General features: G+C 47.3%; 1 protein-coding gene across 2 annotated transcripts in view; it reads left to right on the top strand.

The window, feature by feature from the left end:
- HEATR1 (HEAT repeat containing 1) overlaps positions 1-12,274 on the top strand; it is a 1,158,897-nt gene that overhangs the window by 1,062,278 nt on the left and 84,345 nt on the right. For both annotated transcript variants that reach the window (XM_069607931.1, XM_069607932.1), the window contains exon 36: positions 5,178-5,473. In XM_069607931.1, coding sequence (XP_069464032.1) covers positions 5,178-5,473 — 296 coding nt within the window. The remainder of the gene's footprint in view (positions 1-5,177; positions 5,474-12,274) is intronic.

The raw sequence follows: 12,274 nt of genomic DNA, 5'->3' as shown, positions 1-12,274 counted from the left end.
GCTGGAGGTTCGGGCCATGCTAAGAAAAGGGTTGATAGAGCTGGTTCTGTAGCTACTCCGGGGCTCCGGAGTTTACTCGAGATACTTTCTAGTAAGAAAGAAGACCGGGGGTTGGAGGCCCATTCTAGACCTACAATGACTCAAGTACATCAAGTCCGATAAATTCGGGATGGTCACGTTGCAGCACATTCTCGGCCAACTGAACGAGGGAGACTGTCGTCGTTGGATCAAGAGGACGCGTGCTTCCACGTCCCCATTCACATTAAACATTGCAAACTCCTGCGCTTCGTCGTACAAGGGAAGCACTACCAATTCAAGGCTCACTCCTTCGGACTGAAGTCGGCACCCATAGTCTTTACGAAGTGCCTGGCTCTGGTGGTGGCCCATCTGCGATTACAGGGAATTTATGTGTACCCATACCTCAATGACTGGCTCATCCGGGCTAAGTCGAAGGACATCAGCGTCGATCAAACAGAAAGGACCGTCCGGCAGCTGGCAGATCTGGTGTTCTCAGTGAACTATGCAAAATCCTGCTCGACTCAATTGCAGAATGCGCTGATCCTGGGGTCCAGGCTCAACATGGTATCCGTCGGAGGAGAGGATTGCAGCCATTTTGGTCAAGGTGCAATGGCTGTTAGCACTGAAAATCGCCATGATGAGGACCATCAAGTCGCTGCTCGGCATGATGTTGTCATGTATCTACCTGGTCCGACTCTGCAGGTTGCGGATGCGACTGATGCAAGGAATTCCTGGACTCAAGTTGGATCCAGGTGTCCGGAAGTTTCAAGGACAGGATCGTGTTTGACGAGGAGTTCCGTCAAGTGATAAAGTGGTGGGGCTTGTGCTCCAACATCGCCGGGGGCACAGACTTCCAAAGCCCCCCATTACAGGAGATGGTCACGATGGACGCTTCCCTGGAGGGGTGGGGAGCATACACCGGATGTCTCCACGCCATAGGCCTGTGGCTGCCAGAGGAGAAGGCATTACACATTACCGTCCTGGAACTGTGGGGTGTATTTCGAGTAGATTGGTTCCTCCGACGTATTCCACATCTATGACGGGTAATCGCCACAGCTGTGTTCGGCATCCTGCGTCGATGAAATAGATACTCTGTCCTCGAGGGCCTCCGTCGAGCCGACGTCACCGGATGTTATAAATAGGACGCACAACGCCTGTAGCCTCAGTTCTGTTTTTTCCGCGAACGTGTTAACTTCGGAGATCTCTGCGTGCCTCGGTTCTTCTGATTCTTTCGGTTCTGCGAACTGGTGTTTTGTGAAGATATCATGTCTTTGTCTTCTTCGACCCCGCGGTTGAGATTCAAGAAGTGTCGGGACTGCGGTTCCAAGATGTCACTCACAGACCCGCACAACGTCTGCCTCTGGTGCCTCAACGAGGACCACACCACTGATGATTGTGACGATTGACAGTCGTTAATGTCGAAGACATTGCGGGAGCGGAAGAAGCTGCTGTCTGTAGGTAGGGTTTCCAATCCCCGAAAGTCGAAATCCGCTGGGCTTTCGACCGACGATTCGAGGGGCGACTCTAAGTCCAGGGGGTCTCGGGCCCAGAGTGGTTCCCGCCATTCCTCTGCCTCTTCGAGGCACTCGCAGAAGCGCTGTCACCGGTTGCCTTCCTCGTCCGAGGACTCTGCCAGACGGCGGGTTGCTTGTCCCAGCAATCATTCCTCTCCTGTGGAATGGGATGCATTTCGTACGGAGATGATGGTGATTTTTCAATCGCAGGGCTCTGTTCCGTATGCGCCTTCGAAGGAAGCTGGCAGGGAACGTGCTAGGGCCACCGCTCGCACGCCTTCAGGCTCGGGGTCGGCGCGATCATCGGGAGCCGTTGAGGTCCCGATCGGACAAGGTGGATCACTCTAGCCATGCCCGCTCCAGGTCCCGGTCCTCGACGCCCTCGAGACCGGCGGAACCTGTGAGGTCTTCTAAGAAGACGTCGACGCCATTGGCGCCATGTCCGTCGAGGGACACTCTCGAGGCTCCGCCTCCGAGGAAGTTGGCGATGCCATCGGCGCCGAGGCTGTTGAAGGACACGCTCGGGGCTTCGCCCTCAAGGCCTGTGTCAAATCCATCGGCGCCACGCTCGACGCAGATTCCGTCGAAGCCCTCTATGCCTTTTGTGGAGGCTTTACCGGAGGTACCCCGTGCATCGGTGGAAACTCAGAGGAAGGCCCTGAAGAAGTCAGTGAGGCCTGTATTTGAGCCTGTTTATGTGCCCTCTTCCAGGGATTTGTTCCAGCCTCTGGATTATATTTCTGAGGTGGAGGAAGGGTCTGAGGAAGGTTTGGTTCCTGATGAGGTTCCTGACGACCTATTGTCTGGTCATAGCCAGATGGAAGACCTGCATCAGTCTTTGCATGACGCCTGTGATCTGGACACCTCTCTGGAGGTTGAGTTCGGCAGGCCTGAGTCTGGCACGCACGCCGAGTCTTCATACCGGCGGCTCATGTCGAGGGTGACGGAGTACTTTGGGTGGTCTGCGCCACCTGTGGATTTTCTGCAGGATGACCTGACAGATATCTTGGGCCAAGGTCCGCCATTCCATATGGCCTTGCAAAGAAGGGTGGCGGCGGCCTGTACTGCTCCGGAGAGTCACATATCAATGTCCACAGTGTCCTAACAATTGATGTCACCTGAGGGTGTAGAAAGTGTCTGTGTGGCATCCCCAATGGGTGCATGCAGATTTAGAACCTAAGAGTGTGTATTTTGAAGGTATTTGTGTGTTGCTATCATATTGCTCCCTTCTAAAGAAGGCTTATACAAATGACCAGTAAATAAATAATTGTTTTTAATCAAGAAACCTTGAGTTTAAGTATTTGTTTAAATACCTATCACTGTGAATCTTTGTGAAGCCACTCTACTGCTCACATTGACCCCTCTTGAGATAAGCCTGGCTGCTCTACCACTCTACCAACCTGTGTACTTCAGACTTACACCAAAGGTCGGGTCCTGTTGCCAGGAGGCTAAGGTTGTTGTAGTGCTCCCTAAGGGCACTACCCTAAATCTTTACCTAACAGTTACATATTGAGCTGCATATCCAGATTGCAGATCATACAGATGTTTGTCGGCGAACATACAGAAGTGGCTGGGTAGCACCTTAGTGGCGATGTGTATGAGTTTTTAAGCAAATAGTCTGGTTTTGATAGCTTTGCGGAAAGCGAGGTGTGAAGGTTCAGCTCTGAGGGCGTGTGGGAGGAAGTTCCATTACCTGGATGCAATGAAGGAGAAGCTAGGACCCCCACCTCTGACACGTTTTACTCTAGGAACAGGCAGTAGCTTGGCGTAAGGTTTTCTTGTGTGTCTGGAGGTGGGAGGAATGAAGACTCTGAGAGAGGTACGGTGGTGCTGTGTGATGGATGCATTTGTGAGTGAGGGCAAGTGTTTTGAAAAGGATGCGTTTGCGGACAGGCAGCCAGTGGGCTTGCTGTCTGGTTGCAGAAATGTGTTCTCTTTTGAGGATGCCCAATGCAGCGCGCAGGCCATTGTTTTGAATAGTTTGGAGTTTGTCCAAATGTTTAGCTGAGGTTCCCGTGAAGAGAACGTTACAATAGTCCAGTCTAGAGCCTATTCAGTCTCTGGCGATGAACAGGCAGTTTGTTTTGGAGAGGAATGGTCTAGTGGCGTTAAGAGGTTTGGTGTAGTAGGCTGTAGAGGCAGCAATTGCACTAACTTCTCTGGTCATAGTTAGATTGGCTTCCAAGTAGAGTCCCATCGTTTTGACTGATTGGGAGACTGGGATGGTGGTGGTGTCGATAGTGAAGGAAAGGTATTGGTTGTCGAGTTTGATCCGCGAGTCAGTGGAGGCTAACAGTAGTAGTTCTGTCTTATCCCCATTTAGGCTGAGCCTGTTCGCAGTCATCCACGTGTGGATGGTGGAATAGGTGGAGTTGAGGGTTTTGGAATCAGCTCCATAGTCACCGGACAAGGGGAGGAGGACATGTCTGCATAGTTGGTGTACATAATGCTGAGCAAGTCCAATGTTTTGAAAGAAGTATAGTGAAAATGTTGTTTAACATGGGGGACAGCCAAGAGCCCTGCGGGACTACACATAGGATGGTTGCTAGGGTCGCTAATGCTTGGTCTGAGAAGACTTGCATGGCTCTTCCCCGGGACGAAGTAGGCGATCCAGATGATTGCATTAGGGAAGAAGAAGGCTGAGGCAGAGAGGTGTTGACAGAGTAGTTTATGGTCCACCAGGTCAAAGGCGGCTGAGAAGTCTAGGAATAAGGCAGGTTTGCCTGTGTCTCTGATGTCATCAGTTTGGTTTTTGAGGTCTAGTAAGGCTGTTTCAGTTCTGTCCTAGACGGAAGCCAGATTGTCGGGAGCCAAGGATGTTATTGGACTCTAGGAAATGCTGGACTTGCAGGTAGGCTTCTTTGTCTAGAATTTTAAGTAGGAAGGGCACAGTGGTTATGGGCCTGTAGTTATTGGGGTTGCATGGGTTGAGTGAAGGCTTTTTTAGGAGGAAGCGAACCCATGCTTCCTTTAGGCTGAAAGGAACAGAGCCTTATGCAAAGGAGGCATTGATGAACTCTGTAAGGAAAGGTGTGAGTAAGTCTGCTCACTCCTGGCTGTTTATTCGGCCTCACTAGTGTTTTTCAGTGAGAGATTTGCTCTTTGGTTTGAGACAAGATTATTTCTCGATTTGAGTGTATTGTATGAGGGTGTTCTTGCTGAACAGAGACTACATCCAGCATGTGGTGGGTTATGTGTGGTATCTCCTCCTAACAAGCTGAAGTCTAATGCATCCAAATTGTGTTTTGGCTTAGTGTGACGGAAAAGCTTTAACATCACAGTTAACAGCATATCGGGGCCTGCTAATTTTTCTTGCTAGTTTCTCTACAGAGGTAATAGTACTACATGCCTTTTCTTTTCCTTTCCACACTTTTGTCCAATACATCTTTTGTACACATATACAATAAAAAAAATGACAGACTATTTTGAAATTTAGATTTTGCCTCACTCTCATATTACCTCAACAGTAGTCCTATGTCGATCTCTTTCCTTTTCCCGGGGAAACTTGGCAGATCAAGTATGACGGGAATGGAAAATGATCCTCAAAGCTGCTAAATCTTAAACATTTGTGCATACTCGTCCTGCCCTCTTGTCTTACAGTTGTTTAGCCTTGTTTAAGTGTTGGTACTTTTTTATGTCTTTCAGATCCAGCTACTGTTGGGGCTTATTGCAGAGCTCTTATCAATAGCGCATCGAAAGGGAGGGACGGAGGTAGAAGAGGAGCAAGCCATCAACCGACAGACAGCCCTCTACAGCCTTAAACTCTTGTGCAAATGCTTTGGAGCACAAAAGCAGGAAGCATTTGTGCCCGTTTTGACTGCTGCAGTGGACTTGATATCATTTGAAGGGCCAGAAGAGCGAAATGTGATGGGAAGTGCCTTGCTTTGTATTGCCGAGGTCACCAGCACCCTAAAAGCCCTCGCAATACCACAGCTTCCAAGGTACTCCTCTATTCAAAATTGCACAGCAAGATTAAATGTTTCACATACTGCAACATTTACCAAGATTTTGGTTATTCTGTTTAATATATATTTCATATGTAGCTAGTTCTTTCCACCTTGGACTTTCAATGTTTTAAAACACAACATTGTCATTAAATGTTGCAGAGAAATACAGCCTTCACCATAGGTTAGTATTGATTAATATCAAGCTGTATTAATCAACATCTTAATCACACCAAATTACAACCGATACAACTCCAGACCAAAAGCATATTCATCTTTCTAAATGTGGACTGTTTAATGCAAGGTCAAACATCAACAAAACGTTGATACCCATACAGACTGGTGGCAGTGATGTCCACTTTTTCCACTTTTAGTTGCAATCCTGTACACCAGTGTTGGGAAAGATTTCTCTTGTTGCAACTTTCCCTCCATAGTTCTCATGGACCGCCATCGTTTTGCTCTGTTTTTGAGCCTGTTCTGACATTTTGACGGGAAGCAAAGCCTGAAAATGGGGCTAATGTGCAACCAGTTGTTGTCCCTGTCTGGACAACTACTGGATGTTTGAATTGTGCAGATCCTTATCATTGGTGGACTTGGGCTTGCTTCCAGCTCAGATTCTGTATAAGAAGAGGACCTCTGCAGTAATTTCATTAAATCATCATTGGAGCCAAGAATCCCTTCAGGAAGCACAGCCTGCTGAAGATCAGGAGATGACTCCGTAAATTGCACAGCATCCCTGTGTCCGGCTCAGTGAAGCCCTGTGTGATTACCTAATCTTCAATGACCCTGAGCAGTGATTCAGCCCTTGGACTAGTGGAACCAACTAGTCTCAATGCCTTCTGGAGGATCCCGCCCTTCTGAAGTGTCCCTGGACTGCCCAGTAGACTGACCAGCTCTCTCTTGGGATACCTTGGCACAAGGGTCACCTTTCTGCATTCAAGCTCAGAACTTTGGTGGTCGCCAGTATGTGCCTCAAGTCTCCTCCTACCCGAATTCCAATGTCTGAGCATCAACGGATCCTTTCCAGGAGCGGCTTCTGTGATCGCGACTAGGACGCCTGTCGTCACCTGTTTGCGGAGACCATTTCTGGAACTCTCCTTTCTCCAACTTGTGAAGTGTCCTAAGGAGGCCTGCATCAGTGTTTCTTGCATTACTTCATTGGCAGCAGTTGCATCTTGCAGTTGCATCCGACCGGAAGAATCATTGAACCCCCAACGCCTGGGCAGTGATGAAAGATAGATCGCCCAGCTACCTGTAGATGATCCAAAAAGTAATCTGGGAAAATCTGAGTCAGGGTCGTAAGTAAACAGTGTATCTGTCACCCCTTCCCTCCATAGGATAACATTGGGAACATGTCCCTTTATCTCCTGCATTTCATTCCACTCCACTCACCTTCTGGTCGTTCAATCTGGATAGAGTATCTGCAATATAAGAACACATATACTTACCTTTAGTAAGAATTGTTTTCTAACCTTTTGAACTATGACCAATACAAGTGAATTGCTACTTACCTTGAGAGACTCCCTTCAGGCGAGAACCATTGTGGCTCCTGTGACGTTTGGTACATGGAAGGACTGGCATGAACGATGCTCCCCAGCCAAGGACAAGTGGAGACGGGAAAGTTACAGGTTACCAAGATGATCAGCCACCTGCAAGAAATTCAGGCTAAAATCCTCATATTTACAGGCAAGAGAGCTCCTGCACAAAATTGTCAATGAATTCGGAACTAAAGAAAATTCTGCTTCGACAATATGGTTCAGAGGGTGCAAGTTCTGTATAAAACGCCATGACCCCTGTTAGGGAGAATACTCAGAAATTTTCTAATTCCCCTCTACCTTAGAGACCCCCAGCTCTTTTGCTGGACTTTAGGACTGTTCATTTCTAACCTGGAGAGAGTGAGACCTTTTCCCCCACAATCTTATGTATTTTTCTGTGATTTGAACTGTCTTTTTGTTTTGGAGTCTGACAAACACCATAGGCATAATCTTTTTACATTGTCACACACAGCACCTTCAGTGCAGTGGCACAGAGAAGTCTTTCAGATTTCCCAAAGGTTTAAATACCTTCTCTAGGTTAAACTACTGTTTCCAAGAGCAGTAAAGTGAAATTGACTTTACTAATATTTGTAACTTTCTAGACCCAGCATACACGATCATACAATAGGGGGCTGGAGGGGTTACTCCGTATCCCCTTTTTCTAGTTTCTCATGTAACATTTTTATGTTACCCTTTCTACAATTAATGGCTGGTGGCAGTGGTTTACTTTTTACTACCATTGAGTGTTTCTACCGCGAGCTGCAATTGCAGCTGCAGTAAAGCACCCATGGTGCCCATTTTGTCAAAATGGCCCGGTCTTCTTTTTTCACCATTTCTTGTTGGAAAGGTCCTTCTTGAGATTTACTCTGCACGCCAAACCAAGTTTGGTCCCTTTGTTCGTTTTGTCTTTGGCGGGATTCACTGGTAAAGCCCACCTACGGCTCCAGCGTGTCTGGCAGGGCAGGAAGCAAGGCAGGTTCCCGAAACTCCCTGTGCTTAATCTCCTTGGTTACAGGAATGCACCCAAAGAGGATTGGCTGGCTGGCTGTCCTTGGAGGACAGCCAACCTGCTGTGTGATTGCAGCTAGGCTGCAAATGAATGGGAGAAACCTGCATAAAAGGCAAGGTCTTTTAGGAAGAAGGCAGGGTCGACCACTGGACGAAGGAATGCGAAGAAGAGCTTGGAAGAGAAGCTTGCCGCATCTCCTGGGCCGTTGGTTTGCCCGGTGAAGCCCTACTGCAGCTCTCAAGCTCCACATTTGCCTTGACTAGAGAAGCCCTGCAAAGGACGACTTCTCCCCTTGGGTTGGTGGGACCAATCGACCCCAAGATGAACTCTGGAAATCCTCTCGAAGCTGGCTGTACTTCCATTTGCTGCTGCAGGAACTGAGTGCCGGGGAGAGGAACACCAGAATAGAGTGCATCATTTTTAAGTTGGACCCGAGCTCCAGGAAGATCCTCTGGACTCTCATGAAGCAGGACTAACCACAACAGAGTGCTGGAACCCAGAAGCAAGGAAAGTCCACCAAGTGTCCGAGAACCATGGTGGTGCCATTCGCGAGAAGCTGAAACCGTGAAGTGCCGCTGATCTGAAGTTTACCCATTGCTGCCGCCAACCTGCAAATCGTAGTGCATGAATTCCCAGACGTCCTCCCTCTTGTCCCCACGACTGAGGCCCAGGAACAACAGTATCTGCCATACTACAACAACAACAGAAGCCTGCTGGAACCCATTTCTTTAGACCTAAAGTACTGTAAACTAAGGGGCACTTACCGCTTGCTGTGCAACTTGATAGCTATCAGTTGAGACTTGCCTTTGCTACCTCTTGCAGAGTTGCTTGCAGCTTTGCCCATCATAAGCCACCCAGCTTGTGGACCAACAGTGATTTCTTTTGCAACATTGTGCCTTAGTTACCTTAAAGAAGAACTTCAGCTCTCCTAGACTTTGCTCAATTGACATTGGCTGTCCTGGTTCCCTGATACTCTTCTCACCTCTGACTTTGTGTTTTGATCTGTCCCTCCAAAAAGTCACACATACTTTACTTGTGTAGCTGTGAAAGGGTTCATTTACATTGCATTGGGCGGGAGGGGGGTTCAAAAGTGCTTACCTGTTTGAGAAACGTGTTAACCATTGTTTCTCCCTCTAACCTTTCCTTTCTGACACCAAGCTCAGTATTGCTCTAAATGTACCAGTGATATATCAATGTCCACAGTGTCCACAGTGTCCTAGTTATTTAACTCACCTCAGGGTGCAGGAAGTGTCTATGTGCCATCCCAAATGGGTATCTACTGATTGATTGAAACTGAGAGTGTGTGTATGTACTGAAGGATATTTTTGTGTTACATAGGTCCTCCCTTCTAAAGAAGGCTTATTCAAACTGACTGTTAAATAAATAATTGTTTAATTAAGAAACCTGGAGTATAAATGTTGTTTGGATACTTGTCACTGAGAAAGTCTGTTACAACCCTACAGCTCACATTGATCCCTCTTGAGATGAGCTTGGCTGCTCAGTCACTCTACCAACTTGTGTAGTACATGCTTATACCAAAGGTTGGGTTAACTATTGCCAGGAGGACAAGGCTGGTGCAGTCTCCCACAGGGTACTGCATACAATCTTGCCTAATAGAAGCTGTTCCCGCCAAATCAGAGGTGGCAAGACAAAAGTGTGGCTCGCGGACTCCCAACTGAATCTACTCTTCCAGGCTTAGGTGATCTGCGATGACAACATTAGGGAATGCATAGCACCTCCATGTTCATTCTCATTGCCTTGAAAGGATACACTCAGCCTGGTAACCGTCCGTCCAGGGACCCAGGGCAGAGAGGACACATTCTGCCCAATCCAGAGTCACCTTTCACATGAAGATATAATATGTTGCAGGAGCCAATGGTCTCCCTGCAACATTGTAGATTAACACATGTAGAGGTGGTGCCAGGAGGAGCCACCAGATGGCTTGTTCGTCTTGTATCCCCGGTTGCACCCTGATGCCTGTGGGCTTCGGCACGGTGAAAACCAATAAATAAAATAATTAAATAAATAGTACAATTAACCTGTATAGAATGTGTGTATATAGTTCGCCTAATACGTTTTGGGGATGGAACTTGGTTTTGTGACATCACTCTCGGATAAAACTGGGTGACACGCTCAGAAGACGAGGACCCTGGAGAATTAATGTTTTTCTAGTGTGAGCCCTATTGTTTTGTTGGATAATATAGACAGTAAACTTTGCCCCATGGTCGAGTCTTCCATTCTTGCCGCGGGGAGTTTTTGATGAGCCTGAGTGTCTCTCTGCCGGTAATTAGGGTGACTGCTATAGGGCCTCTTCTGCTCCTAGTCCGTATGTTTTATACTTACTATCTAAATAAATCTGAAATCCCTCACCCAATTCGCACTCGCCTGTGAATAAGCCTTGTCTACTCTCCATTGCTACCTTGATTTGGTTTAGACTATTTTCTGAGTCCCTGTTCCCTATAACTAGGGTTGCCTCCTAAAATCTGTCCACCAGGCTGTTGGGGGAGAATTCTCATGAATGTGCTAATTTCCCATAGCTTTTGAGACCCCCAGCAATTTTGCTGGATTTTAAGGACTTGATTTTCTTTTACTTGGAAAGAGTGTGAGCCTTTTTTCCCACTCTTTCATGTATTTTGATGTTACTTTTGTGTTCCTTGAATATGGAGTTTTAGACTACTCCATAGGCATCTTCTTGTCCTGTGTGTCAGACTTCCCAAGGTTTAAATACCTTCTTTGGAACTGACTACTGTCTCCCAGGAAATGTAAAGTTAAATTGACTTTACTGGTCTTTTTAAATTCCTAGACCCAGCACACACTGTTTTACACCAGAGTGCTGGAGGGGGTCCCTAGGATCCCCCCTGCGTCTAGAAAACTCATGTAGCACCCAAATGCTACTCTTTCAGAATGGCTGGTGGCAGTGGTATTACCAAGATTTTCCCGTCCACGAACCGATTAAATGCTCCGGTAGCTAAAATCCAGGGAAGCCATGTTTTCCAAGATGGCGTCTGAGCCCCCCTCTTTCTGCATCTTTTTTTTTTAGTGTTTGTCTCAGCGCACCAAACCCGGATTGGTCCCTTTGTTCGTTTGCCTTTGGCGGGCTTCAGTACTGAAGACCGCCTCTGGCGCCTCCGTGTCTGGGGTGGACAAGAAGGGAGGGAGGAAAGGATGATGAAATAATAGAGCTAAAATCATCTTTGAATTTACCTATTAGGAATACATTTCTTGTTAAATAAATACAATGGTCAGGCAATTACTGATCATCACACACACCTGACTTCGATCACACTTCCCCACACTGATAAAAGATGGACCACGAAAGCACACTCTGAGCAAGGCAAAGCACTCTAGGAAGCAGCAGTTCCAAGATGGCAGTTTAATAAAAGATGAAACACTGAAGAGGATTGCAAGACCAGTGGTCGAAGTGAGCGGGAGCGGTGCTCCTGTACTTTTTTAAATTATCTTGTACAGCTCCTATACTTTTATTTTAAAAAGAAACCGTTCCGGAATGGTTTTGTTTTAAAATAAAAGTGTAGGAAGAAGTTGAAACCTTCACTTTCCGTGCACTGTACTGAACATTCCCTTAAACAGCAGGTGCAAGTGTTTGGAGGGTGTATTGTGTGTGAGAGGGGTTGTGGCAATGGGGTTTGTGGGGAGCAGGGGCTGGTCAGCAGGGAACATAGTTCCACTACTTCTTTTCGTACACTTCGACCACTGTGCAAGACGGGAAGTGCCATTGACCTTTTCACTGGAAGACTGTATATTTAATGACCCTTGGAGAATAGGAAACCTAAAACCCTGAATCAAAGCCGAAGAATCCTGCATTGTGTGTCGGGGCTCTCCCGCGTCGATAGTGAAGGCAGGGAGAATAGTTTGCTGCGGTGGTACTGTCCTTGACTCCTTCAACAAAGCAGCACCAGAGAAGTCAACACAGCCGGTGAGGTGGGGAGACGGATATCAGACTGGTCTGTGTTGAAGCCAAGGATGCAAGTGGCAACATTGTATAGATAAAACTGAAGAGAACAGTGTATGAAGTGTATGTGGCAAGCAACGCGAATATAATTAAAAGAGCAGATGAGTGACTGAACTTTGAATCCAAGATACAAAACCGTTGACAGAGTGGTACGGCACCACGTGGGCGCTCATTCGAAAGTCTGTTAGGTATCCAACTGAAAGGTGGCAAATGTTAAAAGGAAAGGAATTGTGAAATCGAAGTGGTCCTGCAATGGGTCAAGCCAAACCCTGTGCACGTTCCAA

This window comes from Ambystoma mexicanum, chromosome 4q, assembly GCF_040938575.1.
Source record: "Ambystoma mexicanum isolate Mex_15411 chromosome 4q, UKY_AmexF1_1, whole genome shotgun sequence".
Classification (NCBI taxonomy): Eukaryota; Metazoa; Chordata; class Amphibia; order Caudata; family Ambystomatidae; genus Ambystoma; species Ambystoma mexicanum.
The sequence above is the reverse complement of the archived record's forward strand: the minus strand, read 5'-3'. Positions and strand labels throughout refer to the sequence as shown.